The following is an 18,497-nucleotide window of genomic DNA, read 5'->3' as shown; positions in this document are numbered from 1 at the left end:
TTTTTTAAAGCCTAGCTAGAAAGGGAAACTTTTAAAAAGAACTATACGGACAATCAGATATGGATTTTGAAAGTAAATACACCAGTCTTCTCAGATCAGGTTAATAATGTATGCAATTTGTATTGTGAAATCTGGTGACAGATTTACTTTAAAAGATTATGTGTCATTAAAGTTTCTCCTAATTGCAGTCTTTTGCCTTTTTGTGGCTGGTGTCTGAAGCCAATTTTTTGTAATACAGAAATGAGAAATAAAAAAAATACTTTTATTGTTTCATTTTCATGTACATTACCCTAACGGGTCATAATCGTCTTTGGTGGTTTTACTTTATATACATGCAGTTCTTTCCACTGTTATTTCCTTGCCATAATTACACATCTATGATAATCAATAAGCATCTATCACCAAACAATATAACACTCAATATATGGCTATAATGAAGTAACCATAAAATGAAGTGAAATAGGTCACTTCTACAGTAAGTGATGTGACAATGATCACTTATCATTCAGTAATATATCATTATGTAATGTCCAAATGTTTAAACAAATATTAATTCCATTTGGTAAAATGGTCAGGATCAGAGGCCAGTTAATAGCCACTCTCATCTTTTCCTTTTTCCTCATATACATAAATGTGAAGCTTGCATTCTTGCCTGGGCAGACTAGGTGCTATATCGCCAGAAATGATACGTGGAGGAATTACTTGTGGGATCCTTCATCTGTTCTTATCTTTTAATTGCTTTGCTTTATAATATAAGACCTGAAAAGAAAGTGAAATTTAACATGATTTATGCCAACATGCAATAATCTGATTTGTAAATATATTATTGCATTAATTAGGAATTTCAGTATTATATATTAGCAATTATAAATGTTATGTGACCCATTCAGATACATATATTATCTTCTATATTACTGTGATCTTATGTATTATTAGATAATCCTTTTTTCTGTTGGGGATTTTCATTAACATATTTCTTAGTATACAACCAGTCCTCAGGAAAAAGCCTCTTGAGGAATAACATTATTTCTGGAATTATGTTTTGTACCCTGCATTTCCACCAGGTTTCCCCTCTGCAGGCTCGATTTCTTTATTTGCCATTGACTCTTAGCTGGTGAGAAAAGGTTGAAGGGGTGGTCCACACTCAGGAAACATGTTCACACGTTGAGTATTTGGTCAGTATGCGAAAGCCTAAACCAGGAGTGAGTGATAAATACAGAAGTGGGGACGTGTCTCTATTATACTTTTCCTCCGATTGTTCCACTCCTGGTTTTTCACTTACAAATAGAGTTGAGCGACTTTGGTTGGATTGGGTTTCATGAAACAAAATTTGAGTCGGATGAAACTGGTCCGACTAGGGCAAAAAAACCACCATGGTTACTTACCGGTAGCCGGTTTTTCCGGAACCCATGACAGCACCACCTGAGAGAGGGATCCGCCCCGCCAGGACAGGAACCTACTGAGACATAAGGGGCGGCACCTCTCCCCCGCTTCAGTTGGGTTCCAGAGCACTGAGAGGACTTCCCGGTTAGTTACATGTTTAATCCAACACCACAACACTCAAAAACACCCTACTAATTGTGCACACCCATACAGTGAAAAGGGGGGTGAATATACGGGTGCTGTCATGGGTTCCGGAAAAACCGGCTACCGGTAAGTAACCATGGTGGTTTTCCCTTCACCCACGACAGCACCACCTGAGAGATTTTTGGAGATTCGAAACACCTTAGGGAGGGACCACCGCTTGCAGCACCCTTCTACCGAAGGTTAAGTCAGCAGAGGAGGATAGATTCAACCTATAGTGCTTAAAGAAGGTTGAAGGTGAGGCCCAGGTAGCGGCCTTACAAATCTGTTCAATCGATACCTCTGCTTTTTCGGCCCAGGAGGTCGCCACGGCTCTGGTGGAATGAGCCTTGATGCCGTCAGGAATCGGGATACCACTAGCTGTGTAAGCTACACTAATGGCCTCCCTAATCCATCTAGCAATAGTCCCTTTTGAAACCCCATAGCCTTTCCTGGCACCCTGAAAAGCTACGAATAGGGACTGGGACCTCCTCCACTGGCTAGTCATAGATATGTATTCTACGAGAGCTCTCTTAACATCCAGATTATGGAACTTTTCCTCCCCCAGATTTTTTGGGTTCTCGCAGAAAGATGGAAGGACAATTTCCTGGCCCCAATGGAAATCTGATGCTACTTTGGGCAGATAAGCGGGGTCTGTTCTTAACACTACCCTATCCTGAAAGACTTGCGTATAAGGTGGATTTACTGAGAGAGCCTGTAAATCGCTTATCCTGCGGGCTGACGTGAGGGCCACTAACAGGATTGTTTTTAGGGTCAGAAACTTTAGGAGTAGCAGATGTAATGGCTCATACGGATCTTTTGTAAGGGCTTCTAGCACTAGGTTTAAATCCCAGGGGGCTATCCGGGGTATTGGGATAGGACTAGCTCTATGACAGGATTTAATAAATCTGGCTACCCATCTATTTGATGCCAATTTGCAGTTGTAGAGCGCCCCTAGTGCAGATACCTGAACCTTAAGTGTGTTCACTGCTAACCCCATCTGCAACCCCGATTGTAAGAACTCCAGGATGGCATTAATCGGGGGATCTTTTCCTAACGGCCTACCTAAGAACTGCAGGAACTTGTTCCATGTTCTGCCGTAGATGTTAGTCATCACTGGTTTCCTACTCTTTAGCAGGGTGGCCACCAACCCGGGGGAGAACCCTCTATCCGTTAAAAGCGACCTTTCAAATTCCACGCTGTCAGATGGAATCCTTTGACCTGAGCATGGAATATTGGACCTTGAGCTAGTAGGTCCGGGATTTCTGGCAGAACCCATGGATCGGAGAGGGATATCCTTCGTAGCAGAGCAAACCAGGGCCTTTTTGGCCAAAATGGAGCTATTAGAATCACCCTGGCCTGATAGTTTCTGATTTTTCTGACAACTGTTGGGATCAGAGCCACTGGGGGGGAACGCATAAGCTAGCCTGAAGTTCCACTGGATGTGCAACGAGTCCACTGCCCATGGTTTTTCTCTCGGGTTTAGAGAGCAGAACCTTTCTGCTTGCCTGTTGTGTTTGTTGGCAAAGAGGTCTATCACCGGTTTCCCCCAAAGCTGAGTTATTTTTTGAAAAATGGACCGGTTTAGCGCCCATTCCCCCTGCTTCAGGGTATTGCGACTCAAGAAGTCTGCCTCTATGTTTTCTGCCCCTTTTATATGTAAGGCTGTCAAGGAGTGTAGGTGTTCTTCTGCTCTGCTCAGAATGTCTGTCGCCGCTTCCATTAAGGAGTGTGATCTTGTCCCTCCTTGGTGGTTGATGTATGCCACTACTACCTTGTTGTCTGACATGATATGTACATTTAGACCCTGGAGTAGCGGAATGAAGTGACTTAGGGCCTTGCTCACTGCCCACAGTTCTCTCAGGTTGGAGGATGCTCCCCTTTCTTGACGCGTCCAGGAACCCTGACCTATGATGCCCCGTAGGTGTGCCCCCCACCCCAAGGAGCTTGCATCTGTTAAGATTATATCTGACGTGTCTGTCTGTCTCACGGTATTCCCAAGGTCAGATTTCTCTTGTCCAGCCACCAATTGAGAGAGTCTCTGGTTTTTAAGGAAAGCTCCAGCTTTCCTTCTAAACGCCCTCTTAGCGATCTTTGTGCTGTTAGTATCTCCCACTGGAGTTGCCGGGTGTGAAACTCAGCCCACCTGACCGCTGGAATACAGGATGTTAGGGTACCTAGCAGGGACATTGCTCTTCTTAAAGTCATACGTGGTTGGTTTTGGCCCGTGAAGGCCAGATTCTGCACCTTTTCTATTTTGGACTCTGGGAGCAGACACTCTTGCTTTTCTGAGTCTAGTACGAATCCTAGGAAGGTCTGTTTTTTTAGGGGTTGCAATTTTGATTTTTTGAAATTGACTATCCATCCTAATTCCCTGCAAGGTGTTGATCACCTGGGTCAACTGCGCTGTACAGTGGTCCTCTGAGCTGCCTACTATGAGAAAATCGTCCAGGTATGGTATTATGACCGTGTCGTGAATCCAGAGAAAGGCAGTCACTTCCGCTATGACCTTGGTGAAAACTCTCGGGGCTACAGATATGCCAAACGGAAGAGCCCTGAACTGAAAGTGCCTTAGTGTGCCTTGAATATAAAGTGCTACCCTCAAGTATTTCTTGAAGGTCGAGTTCCTTATCCATAGATTGAGCCGTTTGAGATTTATGATTGTCCTGAATGTTTGATCGGGTTTTTTTATCAGAAAAAGGGGTGAATAGAACCCCTTCCTGTAGGCGTGGTACCTCGGAGAGTACCCGCTTGTCTATCAGGCTCAGGATCTCTGTTTCTAAGGCCACCTGCTCTTCGGTCACCTTCCTGATGGGTGTGATGACGACCATGGATTTTGGCTGACGAATGAAGGGAATTTTCAGGCCTTCTGTTAGGATGGTTAGGATCCAGGCGTTGGAGGAGATCTTCTCCCAGGTTTGGAAAAAGAGTGCCAATCCCCCCCCCCACTGGAATACTGGCATCACTGTGGCGACTTCTTTGAGGTGGAGGTGCCTCCACCAAACATAAATCCCGATTCTTTTTTTCTTTTATCCTCCCATCTTCTCCTGTCAGCGGGAGGGGAGGGCGCCCCCTATTGAATCTCCCCCTCTGAAAGGGCTGTCTCCTCTGATCCATAGGGAATCTGGGGAAGCTTTTTTTCTTATCGCCTGCTTTCTCCAGTATATCGTCCAAGTTCTTGCTGAACAAGAATCGACCGTCGCAGGGGAGAGAGCATAATTTGGCCTTGGACTGAAGGTCACCCGGACAGCCCTTAAGCCATAACGCGCGTCTAGCAGCATTTGATAGTGACGCTGCCCTGGCTGTCATCCGCATAGAGTCCGCCGAGGTATCGGCCAAAAAAGCTGCTGCCCCGTGCAAGAGATACATCTCTGATAAGATTTTCTCTCTTGGGACCCTTGAAGCCAGCTTTTCTTCTAACTGCTGCAGCCAGATCATGAGGGAGCGTGCCGTGCAGGTGCCCGCTATCGCCGGTTTTAGTCCTCCTGCTGTCGCCTCCCATGCGTGCCTCAAATATGAGTCCGCCTTCTTGTCTAGCGGGTCTCTAAGAACCCCTGCGTCTTCCAGGGGCAGGGCCGACCTTTTGGAGGACCTGGACACTGCTGCATCTATTTTGGGGATTTTGTCCCATATCTCTGCATCCTTATGCTCGAAGGGATATCGTCTCTTAGAAGTAGATGGAAGGGCCCCCGATTTTTCGGGCTTTTTCCACTCTTTCTCAATAAGTGCCTGGATCTTCTCGTTTACTGGAAAGGTTCGTTTTTTCCTCTCCTGAAGCCCCCCAAACATAACATCCTCTAGGGTTTTAGCCGCCTTTTCTTCCTGTAGGCCCATTGTAGCTCTAATGGCCTTTAGGAGGGCGTCTGTGTCTTCCACAGGGAAACATGGTTTACCCCCCATGTCGATGTCTGAGGAGGATGATTTTTCCGCCTGAGATGATATTGACGCGGAATCCGAGGGGGAACTAGGGGGATCCTTCCTGGTTTTTTTCCCTTTTTTCAATAGGGACTTAATTGAGCCTTCCATTTCTGACCTTAGGGCAGATATCAGGTTGGCTGCGAAACTAGGCGCTTCCTCCGCCATAGTCCGCTGAATGCACGCAGCACAGAGATCTTTTTGCCAATCTCTTGCTAGGGGAGATTTACATATAGCACAATCCCTATTGTTCTTCTTGCTTCCCGCTTTTCTAGGTCTTTCCTACAGGGTGAAGCATACAACAGAAGCCCTATTAACATAATGCTAACATTCACGAAGATCACTCACCACCCGAAATCAAGGGTACTGGACTCGGAGGCTGCGTCAGGGCACGTGACCTGCGCTCTTTGGATCTTGAAGAGTCCCCCGACCTGCGGCTGGGGCGACTGCTGCTGGAATGGCTTCCATGCTTTCTGCCAGAGGGCTGAGAGGGAGGCAGGGATGCTGAACGTTCCTGCTCTGACTCCATGTTGCACCGCCGTCTGCTGCCGCTTTCTCCTTTTAAATACCGCGCCTCCGCTCAGGTGAGCGTCTCTCCCCTCCCCCCTGCAACCGCCGGCCGACCGCTTCAGAAAAGCCGGCCGGCGTCGCACCCGGCGCCATTAAACCGTCGCCCTTCTCTGACGTCAGCAGGTGCACCCAGCATGCAACGCGCCGCTGACGTCAGCGGCCGGAAGAAGCCAGCGTCTCTCCCTGCTATGGGGATCGAGATGCGGCGTGCGCGAGGGGAGGGCGGCGCGGTGAGGGCTTCCCACAGACCCCGGGGATCCCACCGACGCCCGCACGAACCCAGAACCCCGGAGGGCCCGGGGACTGCGCATCCAGCGGCCGGCGCTGCAGGTGAGACACCTGTTCTTCCTGCGCCGGGATGGGGCTGGGTCCATCATCTTTTCTTCACCCATGACAGGTACCGCCGACAATGGGGTTCCTTCCAGGACAGGAACCCAACTGAAGCGGGGGAGAGGTGCCGCCCCTTATGTCTCAGTAGGTTCCTGTCCTGGCGGGGCGGATCCCTCTCTCAGGTGGTGCTGTCATGGGTGAAGGGAAAAGTCTGAGTTTCGTCCGAAACCTGACCCCAATGCAAGTCAATGGGAAATAAAAGTCGGCATTGAGCGGATGACATTCATCCAGTCAATGCCAACTTTTATTCCCCATTGACTTGCATTGGGGTCGGGTTTCGGACGAAACTCCGACTTTTTTTTGCCCTAGTCGGACCAGTTTCATCCGACTCAAATTTTGTTTCATGAAACCCGATCCGACCAAAGTCGCTCAACTCTACTTACAAATATTGATATAAAATACTGACCAAAAAAAATTGACATTTGGTGAAAGTCACATTTCATAAATCTGTCTAAAACATCCGAGTAACCAAAGCTGTCAAACAAAAATAGAAAAAAAAAAAACTTAAAAAAGTGGAACAAAACATATAGAGAATAAAGTGCAAATAATAAAGCCACTAAAAAGGAGCAAATGACTTCAGCAAAGTGCAGAAACAGCAATGATGAATTGGGGCCCAAATGTCTACGGGTTAGTAATACCAAACCATAGGGACTCTGTGTGCCACTGTACAAGCTCTTTGCACACGGGCTGACAATAATGTGAATGATAGGTAAATTTCATTCTATAATAGATTGCCTGAAAAATTAGTTTTAAAAGAGGAAAAGGAAAAAATTAAAGCTCTATGCCAGCGTTTTTGTTTTTTTTTGCACCATTGGAGTGGCACTTTAAATTTAAGCTCTTGTCTAATACTCACCTTCCGGTGTTTTCATCCGTTTACGCCACCACTCCTGTCAGACAAAAAGTGACCGGCTGGCAGCTCCAGTGTTTCATGGAGCTCCACAGAGGCCACTTTACAATACCAGTTGCTCTGAGAGAAAACGTTCTGTGTCTCATAGACTTGTATTGTGATCTAGTGACGTAACCTCTGACTTCCAGCCCGTCAGAAGCTGCGTTCGCAAGATGGCACAGGGGGAACGGATTGGCACCAAAAATTGTGAAGGCGCCAGAGGGCGAGTATATGAACAGGGGCAAAGGGCTTAGATTTAAAGCACCACTCCAGCGCTTAAAAAACCTAAAACGCTGAAGTGGTGCTTTAAGCATCAAACCACCCTACAAATTTAGGATTAAATGTGGGGTACACTTATTAATCAATCTCTACCATCTGTTTCTGCTTTTATAACAGTCCAGTATCCTAAAATAGCAAAAAACAACATCTTTCTGTCATTTTTTGTGAATTATGGAATCCACCTTTGAATCTTTTTACATTACTGCAGTGTAATATTTTATCTCGAATACTTAATAGACTCCAGGGAAATGAAATGATCTGGGAAAGGAAATACATGAAATCAGTAGGCTAGTTATCAGCATGAACTTCAGTACAGTTCACTGGAAATATACAACAGCGCTTTGAAACCTCACCACAGCGCAGTACGGCATGATTCCTCTCATCTGCCAATCACTACGAACCTTCTAACAGGTTGTAATATTAACAATGGTAACAAGTAATAAACCATATTAGTCAATGTTTATCCATTACATTTTCATTATTACGATCCAGAAACCAATTGATATCTGATTTTTAAATTAAGGGTAGTCTTATCTTTAGCCACTGCTTAAAATATATAGATTTATATCTAGGATTTCTTTCTACTAGAAGAAAATACATGTTCCCCTACAACTGGAACTAATTATTCTGATCAACAGTCAATTGTTAGTACCCAACTAGAGTCACACTCGGCACATCATGCACTTATTTTGTTGTAATGTTGCGGCAGCCCAAAAAAATGTAATTCTGGCATTTCGATTTTTATTGTTTTATGTTCAATAGTGCATAAGGGAGGTAATTTGAACTTTTGTCTTTTTTTTTTTAATTTTCACTTTATGCAATAGCCCCCTTGGGAGATTTGAAGTCGCAATTGTTTGATCGTCTATGCTATACATAGCAGAAATCACGATCTCCTATGAATGCCGGTACGAGTCAGCATTAACAGGAGAATCGCAATGACAGGCACGGGGGTCTTCTGCAGACACCCAGCTGTCGTGACAACCCATCAGCGCCCCACGATCATGTGACAGGGGTGTTAATGGACAGGATTTGTGACACGCCTTTGGCTGGTGCCTGTTAATTCCTGCTAGTAGAGATTGACAGCAGGATTTACCTGATTAACAGCCGTGGGTGGAGATGTGATTCATCCGCAGCCGATAAAGGCACATGATGGCTGATTAAATCAGCTGTCATATATGTGTGGGGAAAGATGGCTCAGTGTTGGACCCCACATCAAAGTCAGGGACATGACATATGTCATAAATATATGTCATATGTTGTGAAGAGGTTAAGGTCCGTTCACATGGACAGACCGGTTGCATGATACAACTTTTACTGATCAATGGTCATTTAAATGCCTGTTTACATAGGCAGACCGTAAATACCGAAGTAAACGATGCACATTGAGCAATCTATGATATATCGCTCAGGCCGCATGGGCTGCCATACTTAGCAGTACAAACTTTTTACTCGTTCTTCGGCGGCCTGTTTACATACCAAGATAGTCTTGAAATGAGTGCTTTTAGCAACACTTGTGCACAATTACGGTATCTTCCAGTTTTTAAGGCAGTTTTGGACTAGACAGTCTTAAAGAGGACCAAAAATCACCAAAAATGTAGTTTTATTAAAAAAAATATAAAATATATAATTATATGTGTGGGATCACTTATTTTAGATTGATACTGACTGCTTTGGAAAGTCAGTATCTACCTTAAAAAATATATTTTTTAACCTATTTTTCAATGGAAGTGCACTGCCATCTGGTGGATGATAGGGCTTCTCACTGAGCCCTCTGCACCTCACATGCCTGTAATATGCATGAACAGGCAGAAATACTGAACCACTGCTCTCAGGGACATACCGCCACTTTGTCAGAAGTCTTTTCCCTGCCTTTCTGCAGCTTCACTATTCACTATTGTCACACTGGACTGTGCTCTGATCAGAGTAAAAACACTCCAATAAGAACAAAGACCAGAGTAAGGGCAGGTGCAGGCGGACATACACTACAGTTCAAAAGTTTGGGGTCACCCAGACAATTTTATGTTGTCCATGAAAACTCATACTTTTATTAATCAAATGAGTTGCCAAATGAATTTAGAATCTAGTCCAGACATTGACAAGGTTCAAAAAAAGATTTTTATTAGAAATAGTAATTTACTCCTTCAAACTTTGCTTTCGTCAAAGAATGCTCCCTTTGCAGCAATTGCAGACCTTTGGCATTCTAGCACTTAATTTGCTGAGGTAATCTGTAGAAATTTCACCCCATGCTTCCAGAAGCCCCTCCCACAAGTTGGTTTGGCTTGATGGGCACTTTTTGCGTACCATACGGTCAAGCTGCTCCCACAACAGCTCAATGGGGTTGAGATCTGGTGACTGCGCTGGCCACTCCATTACAGATAGAATACCAGCTACCTGTTTCTTCCCTAAATAGTTCTGGCATAATTTGGAGGTGTTCTTTGGGCCATTGTCCTGTTGTAGGATGAAACTGGCTCCAATCAAGCGCTGTCCACAGGGTATGGCATGGCGTTGCAAAATGGAGTGATAGCCTTCCTTATTCAAAATCCCTTTCACGTTGTACAAATCTCCCACTTTACCAGCACCAAAGCAACCCCAGACCATCACCATACTTGACAGATGGCGTTGGGCACTCTTCCAGCATCTTTTCAGTTGTTCTGCATCTCACAAATGTTCTTCTCTGTGATCCACACACCTCAAACTTGGATTCGTCTGTCCATAACACTTTTTACCAATCTTCCTCTGTCCAATGTCTGTGTTCTTTTGCCCATATTAATCTTTTCCTTTTATTAAGCCCCCCGTTACACACTGCGATATCGCTAGCAATATCGCTGTAAAGTCACCGATTTTGCGACGTTGCAGCGTTATTGCTAGCGATATCGCTGCATGTGATACTTACCTCCGACCGGCTCCCCCGCTGGTTATCGCTGATCGCGCGAGAAGCTGCTGGATCATTTCTCGTCGTCAGCTTCCTGCGGCGCTTCCTGCTGTGACGACGAGCGACGCGTGGAGCCGGGCGGGAGGACGCAGGATCGCCGCGTCTGACAGGTAAGTAGCGATCCCCGTCCCCAGCGATGTCGCTAGTGAGATCTGCCTGAGTGGCAGCTCACTAGCGACCACCCAGCGATGCACCAGCGATCCTGACTACGTCATATCGCTAGTCGGGATCGCTGGTGCATCGCTAGGTGTAACGGTACCCTTAGCCAGTCTCAGATATGGCTTTTTCTTTGCCACTCTGCCCTGAAGGCCAGAATCCCAGAGTCGCCTCTTTACTGTAGACGAAGACACTGGTGTTTTACGTGTACTATTTAATGAAGCTGCCAGTTAAGGACCTGTGAGGAGTCAATTACTCAAACTACAGAGTCTAATGTACTTGTCTTGTTACTCAGTTGTGCAGCGGGGCCTCCCACTTCTCTTTCTACTCTGGTTAGAGCCTGTTTGTGCTCTCCTCTGAAGGGAGTAGTACACACCATTGTAGGAAATCTTCAGTTTCTTGGCAACTTCTCGCATGGAACTGTGGCGCCCTTGAGAGTTCAGTCGCCACAGAGGTACTGCACCTCCTCCTTAGGTGTAGTATTCCTCTCCCCAGGTAAGATGGTAACACCTGACCAGACTCCACCACTCACATCCAGCACAGACACAGTAGTGTAGCAGAGCAACCTTTGTGGCTCCCTGCTTGGAACACGAAGAGTGCTGGGAGGTGGGTGGCGCTTAGACTGCACATGAGAGCGGGAGAATGTTAGGACAAGGTCAGTTGGTGAGAGAAGATCGCCAGAGAGGGATGGAGTGAAGGATGTGCTACAGCAGACTTCAGTGACCTGGAGCTGCTGGCACGGGAAAGAGCAATAGAAAGCCTGATTCTTCAGAAGGAAGAAAGATTAGTGCGGAACATAAGGAGAAGAGAACTAAGGACTAGGGTCAGAGCAGAGCCCTTCCTCAAGTTTGAAGCGCATGGCCGGGGTCCGGTCCCCGAGGCTGTTTGTGAAACTAATGTTCCTGCAGCAGACACCGGAGGAATAGGAGCTGTGACCACTCTATTCCCACAAAAGACTAGACGACACGGTGACAACCTAAGTGTGATCCGGGACATGACGGATGGAGTCCCCGAAGCAGGCTACAGTCACTTGTCATGCGAGTAGAGTTCCAAGGAACATCTAGAAGGAGGAACTTCAGTGTAACTCAGTACTGCGAGTACCTCAGATAAGCGCTAGAAAGCAGACGTTCAGAACAGGCACACGAAAGGGAGAGCTGGAAAGGTTAATGCTATCTGCCTGGGAGTTGGCTGAGCCCCTGATCTGGAGACCGCAGCATTGAAGCAGGCACCTGTCTGTGCCAAGAACGTGAGTAAAAGCACTGGAACTACACTCAGCTGTCTCATTGCCTTCTTCCTGCACCAACCCACTCAGCACTGCTACATCTCTGTGCCTAACACTGCACCCTTTCCCTCAACATCTATTACTACTGCCCTGGGACTACAGCTCCACCTGCGGGGAGCTTCAACATCCTTGCTGCACCACACCATCTGTCCCAGAGAAGCAACCCTGAAGCGCTGGTCACACTGACCAGAAACCACAGGTGGCATCACGAATCATCACAATAACTTAATCCCCATTACTCTACCACTTTTACATTGACCGCCTGAGGCCACGGATCGGGTCACTGCCACTGTGACATCTCCCATTGAAATCAACGGGCCCGGCACCGAGTACCCCACGGCCTCTGGGGGCGAGTCAGAACAGCCTTCATTTCTAAGAACAAGAATAGACTGTCGAGTTTCTCGTGAAAGTTCTTTTTGAAAGTTTAATGAAACCAACAAATGTAATGCTCCAGATTCTCAACTAGCTCAAAGGAAAGTCATGTTAATAGCTTCTCTAATCAGCCAATCAGGGTTTTCAAGGGTATTATAACCATCCATTAGCCTTCTTACACAGTTAGCAAACACAAAGTACCATAAGAACACTGGAGTGATGGTTGTTGGAAATGGGCCTCCATATACCTATGAAGATATTGTATTACAAACCAGACATTTGCAGCTAGAATAGTCATTTACCACATTCACAATGTATAGAGTGTATTTCTGAATCATTTAATGTTAACTTCATTGGAAAAAACTGTGCTTTTCTTTCGAAAATAAGCAAATTTCTAAATGACCCTAAACTTTTGAACAGTAGTGTATTATTGGTCCAAGTGTGATCCAACAAAACATTGGATTGCACCCAGACCAATGTTTCTCTATGGGCCCATGCACATGTCCAAGATTGATCTGATATTCAGATCATACTCGGCCATGTAAAACAATGAGTGTATGGATTTCATCAGACTGCACTCGGATGACATCTGAATACAATCCGATTTCCGCCCACTGACACAGTGGAGAAGATGGAGAAATATTGTTCTCGATCTTTTCCTGACAGTGTGCTCTGACTTTCTCATCCAAGAGAGAAGCTGACACTGATCAAATTCTGTCACCTAGACTGACTGCAGAAATTTTTCTTGAGCCTGGAAAACTTTTAGGCTATGGGCCCACGTAGCGTTTTAAAACGCACAATGAAAGCCGGACTCCTTCCCAGAAATCGCGCGGTTTTTTTCCTTGCGATTTTACCGCGATTTTCTCAAGCACTTTCCAACCGATTTGAAGCATCGCTTGGAAAGTGATTGACAGGTTGGTCACACTCGTCAAACATAGTGTTTGACAGGTGTGACCAGGTTTTTACTATTGAGGCCGCCTATGCAGCCTCAATAGTAAAAGATAAAATGTTAAAAATGATAAAAAAAAATAAAAAAATCGGGGTATATTTACCTTCCAACGTCCCGCACTGCATTCCCGGCCTCAGCGTTCCCAGCGATGCCTTGCGGCAAGGTCCTGTGATGACTTTGGTCTCGCGTTACTATAGCGATCTTGCGAGACCGCTAGAGTCATGCGAGACTACGTCTTCACAGGACCTTGCCGCAAGGCATTACTGGGAACGCTAGGCCGGGAATGCAGCGCGGGACATCGGAAGGTAAATATACCCCGATTTTTTATTCTTTTTTTTTACAGGGGTATGGTACCCAGGGCCTGGAGGACAGTCTCCTCTCCTCCACACCGTGGGTACCAACCGCACATGAGATGCTTAACTTCCCGCATGGTGGGTATAGCCACATGCGAGAAGTAAGCGATTCTCTTGCATTCCTATGGGTGCGGAATCGCGGCAATTCTTTGCGATTCTGCACAAAGAATGAGCATGCTGTGATTTTTTCCACGATGCGATTCCGCCGCGGAAAAAAGCGCAGCATTAGCACAGCATGTGCGGAATGCCATAGGAATGCATGGGGGGCGTTCTGTACAAGATTTTTAAACGTTTTCGCGCCGAAAATCGCTGCAAAAACGCTTAAAAATCGCATCGTGGGCACACAGCCTTAAGGCTACGGCCACACTATCAGTATTTAGTCAGTATTTCACGTCAGTATTTCTAAGCCAAAACCCAGAGTGGGGCAAACATGCATAACTGGTGCACTTGTTTCTATTATACCTTGTCCTCTGATTATTCCTCACCTGGTTTTGGCTTACAAGTGCTGAGAAAAAATACTGAACAAATACTAATAGTGCAGCCGTAGCTTAAAGTGACGATGGCAGTACAGAATTACTGTTCAAACCAAGTACAGGTGCTCGGTGCTTCATGGCGAGGCCAATCATTTATACACCTTCCCAGTTGCTTGGCTTCCATCTATCTCCTCCCTTGTCTGGCCCTATGAAGCCAGAGCTGTCCATCAAATAAGGCGCAGGTAGAGATAGCGGGACAATAAGCAGGTTGGAAGGGGTATATAAATGATTTGCCGTGCCGTGAAGCACTGAAGTGGCGGGACTTCGCTTGAACAGTCATTCTGTGCTGACAGAGTCCCTTTAATAAGCCATTTTACTCTATGCTCGGCTAATGTTTCTGTAATATTACAGGGTGGTCTGTTAAAAACCACAGAGATTAAGTGACTAAGTCATTTGAGGCAATGATAACAATTTCCCAGCAAAACGATAAATAAAAGTCAGCTACTCATGCTTAAGACTAAGATACGCTTACCATTTTTACGACTTGGCCAGAGAGTAATTGTTCTTATTTCCACATTTCCTGTGTTTAGTTATGAAAATAATTGCTATAATCAGAAAAACCACGAAGGCAGGAACTGCTGCAATGTACCAGGCAAAAGAGGAGGCTGAAAAAAGTAGAAAGATAACACTTACTAACATGTACAACAACTAAAACGGCAGGAGCGGCCAGTCCTCCACAATGTGAGAGATGTACTGTATGCGTTACCATAAATCAATGTAAAATATGGACAAAATATAAGGGAGATGGGAATAATAAAGTAGTTAAATGAATTGTCCAGTTCTAGATATTTGATGATCCAACTACAAAATAGGTCATCAATTGTAGATTGGTGGGGGTCCGACAGCCAGTGCCCCATTTTTGCTCTGTAAACACTATGAACAGAGTTGCTTAGCATGGCCCTATCAAAAATGTAGGGTCCCCTGCTGGTACAGTGTCTGCTCAAAAGGACAGCTGACAGCGGCTGATACCCCCTTACACGGTGCTGTGCTAAGGAGCTCAGTCTGAAGTGTTCACATACAACCGCCACCAGAGCAAAAATCAGCTGATCGGTGGGTGGGCCAAGTGTCAAACCCACTGACCTGCTACTGACTACCCATACTGTAAATAAGCCATCAATTACCTGTTACTGGACAACCCCTTTAAGGCTAGTTTCACACTAGCGTATGGAGGAGCTGCGGAGGGATGCGGACTTCCTCCGTGAAGCTCCGCCCACTACTGTGCCTCCTCTATGAAGCTCCGCCTCCGTCGGCCTGCATACCCTATCTTTAGCATTGGGTATGCAGGCCGTGCCGATGTATGCGGATGCCTCCGCATGCTTCGTTTTGACAGTGCGGCGACCTGCGCCGAATGCAAAAGATAGGGTACGCAGGATGCATGCCGACGGAGCTTCACAGAGGAGGCGTGGCAGTGGGCGGAGATTCACGGAGGAAGCCCGCATCCCTCCGCAGCTCCTCCATACGCTACTGTGAAACTAGCCTAATTTATTAAACGCAACATAGGAGAGGCCCATAGTACACAAATGTTACACATGTATGTCAGTAAGGATTCAAACACACTGCAGAGATTCCAGCTGTGAAGAAGGAGCCAATTCTAGACCAGATCTGAATGGCAAATGACATCTTATGCTCTGAATGCCAGAATTTACAGAGAAATCATCAAGTCACCTGTATCACTTCTTTGTAGAATACCCATACAATATAATGGGAGAATCGTTTAATCTATTTTTTTAATAAATGTACCTAAATGGATTGATTCACAAACATGGTGAATTATTTTAAGATTTTATCCAAATGGCCAGAGAATTATTAAGATGTTTACTTCATATAGAATATTGCTATTTATAAGACATGTGATAAAATGTCTGCAGGATTGCTAAAGGAGAAGACCACAGCTGCTTTTAAGAGGTTAATCTGCAGGAGGAGCCAAACAACACAAAGGAGAAGGCTGTGTCTACCCGCTTCTTCCTTCTGTTTTATACTACACAAGAATCTACCTTACACGATAACATTTTCATATACAATGGATATAAAAATTCGACACACCCCTGTTAAAATGCCAAATTTTTTTGTCATGCAAAAAATCATATCAAGAATAATTGATTCAGAACTTTTTTGACCTATAATGTCACCTACTGTATAATCTGTACAATTCCATTGAAAAATAAACTGAAATTTTTGAGGTTGGAAAAAGAGAAAATAATGTGGTTATATAAATATGCGCACCGCTAAACTAATTCTTTGTTGAAGTACCATTTGAATTTATGACAGCATTCAGTCATTTTGGCTGGGAGTCAATCATGGCATATCTGGAATTGGCAATCTTTGACCACCATTCTTGCTAGCAGTAGTGTTGTGTCCCACGAATGGGAACAAACTGTAATGTATATTTCTCTGTGTTTAGTTCTTGTTCCAATCAGCAAATTTCCCTGTTGTTGCTAGGTAGAATTAGACTGTGTGAAAATTGTCCCTCCTGTAGTTGAGCTCTGTATTAGGTTGCTCCTCCCTTCTTCTTCAGTTAAACCTACAGCAGCCGTTACTCAAGACTCATGTGTACTCCCCTGTACAAATAACCCCTTTTTACCTACTGTTCATTGTAAACTAATACAAGATTTTGGAAGAAAACAGCATCGTTTCTCCTGGTCTTTCTAGAGTTGCATTGCAGTGAGAGTTAGAGGTTAGTGGGTTAGAGGAGAGAGGAGAGAGAAGAGAGAAGATGGGTGTCTGAAGGACGTGCTGCAGCAGGTCCCAGTGATCTGGGCTGCTGGCACGAGAAAGACCAGAGAAAGAGACTGATAAGATTGATAACCTAACCTTCCATAAGAGAGATAGAACAGATCGGAACGAAGGAGAATAGAAGGACGTTGGGAAGCAGGTTGAGAAAAAGAGATAACCCTTCCAGTCCAGAGAGTGCAAAGGCCGGGGCCCGGTCCCCGAGGTTGATTGGATCTTTATGTCCGGCAAAAGACACCGGAGGAGTAGTGAGCCACTAACGCCTTCCTCCCATCATAGACTTGGGACACAACAGCAACTGAATAGAGAGCCGGGACGCAGAGTGGAGTCCCCGAAGCAGGCTACAGCTGTCTGTCATACAAGTAAAGACTAGGAACACCTAGAGAGAGGCATTCCAGGGTAACTAAGTACTGGAGTGCTTAGCACCTAAAGGCGCATTGGAGGAGTCATTCACTAAGGTACATGTTGGCGGAGTGTGGAAGGGAGAATCCTATCCTACCTGGAGGTTGGCTGGAGCCCTGACCTGGAGAACACAGTACGGAGGCAGGCAGTTGAGTGAACTGCAAACAGTGAGAAAAGCTTTGGAACCACATACTCTGGTGTCCTCCAGTTATTCCAGCACTGCTAAATCTGGGCAACAGCATCCATATCATTCTGCGCCTCTCCTCATCCATTGCACCTACACTGCCCTGGGACTACAGCTCCACCTGTGGGGAGCTATACCATCTCTGCTGCACCACACCATCAGTCCCAGCAGATCTGTATGCAGCGTTGGCTTACCATCTTACTTGCCAAACACCACGGGTGGCGTCACGAACTACCTAATAAACTTTAACACCATTAACATCACCGCCATTGATATTGGGCGCCCAGGGCCACGGACCGGGTCACCGCTGCTGTGACACTTTCCCGCCTCGACTCCGGCCTGTAATCAAGAGAAAGGATCCATCTATAAGCTATTGAGAAGCTGCAGTTTACATAGACTTGTAACACTTCTGTGCTCTCCAGCTCAGTCTAGTTGCAACTTTGTATTGGTCTCCTTGACAACCAAGAGCAGAACAGCCCCCACCCTTCACTCCTGCCACTATGTCCCAGACGAAAAGAACCCTTTCACTGCCAGTCCTGCAGCAGCAAGAAATGGAAACAGAACTTCTCACAGTTCACAGTGAAATATCCAAAAGATCAATCAATCCTACATGGAAAGTCAAAGAGAACCTAGAATCCACCAAAAGTGGACCAAAAACGCTGCAGAAATTAAATACACAAGATTCAATAAAAGAATGTCAGGACTTCCAACAGCTCAATGCCGAACGAGATAGCACCGTGCGCGACATCGTGAACAAGACAGAAGCAAAAATCCCACAAATGTCAAAAGTGACATCGCACAGATCCAGGTCTGCTAGGAGCTCAAAGCACTCAATCAAGTCAAGGTACTCAACCCTCATTGAGCAGCTTATAAGAGCGCGTGCCGAAGCAAAATCTACGAAAGTGCAAGCCATTTTCACCCAAAAGAAAGCAGAGAAGGAAACGGTATCCGCACGCAAGAAAGCAGAGATGGAAGCAGAGATTGCACGCAAGGAAGCAGAG

The 18,497-nt window shown here is 45.6% G+C and overlaps 1 protein-coding gene across 1 annotated transcript in view; it reads right to left on the bottom strand.

Moving 5' to 3' along the window:
* Positions 1-241: 241 nt before the first annotated feature.
* IL1R2 (interleukin 1 receptor type 2) overlaps positions 242-18,497 on the bottom strand; it is a 47,293-nt gene continuing 29,037 nt past the window's right edge. Inside the window, exons 9-10 of the mRNA XM_073590451.1 lie at positions 14,653-14,785; positions 242-759 (exon numbers count right to left, since the gene is read on the bottom strand). Of these exons, the coding sequence (XP_073446552.1) occupies positions 14,658-14,785 (128 nt within the window). The 3' untranslated portion in view covers positions 242-759; positions 14,653-14,657. The remainder of the gene's footprint in view (positions 760-14,652; positions 14,786-18,497) is intronic.

Source organism: Dendrobates tinctorius, unplaced genomic scaffold (genome assembly GCF_039654945.1).
Source record: "Dendrobates tinctorius isolate UK_male_01 unplaced genomic scaffold, ASM3965494v1 ptg000117l, whole genome shotgun sequence".
Classification (NCBI taxonomy): Eukaryota; Metazoa; Chordata; class Amphibia; order Anura; family Dendrobatidae; genus Dendrobates; species Dendrobates tinctorius.
The sequence above is the reverse complement of the archived record's forward strand: the minus strand, read 5'-3'. Positions and strand labels throughout refer to the sequence as shown.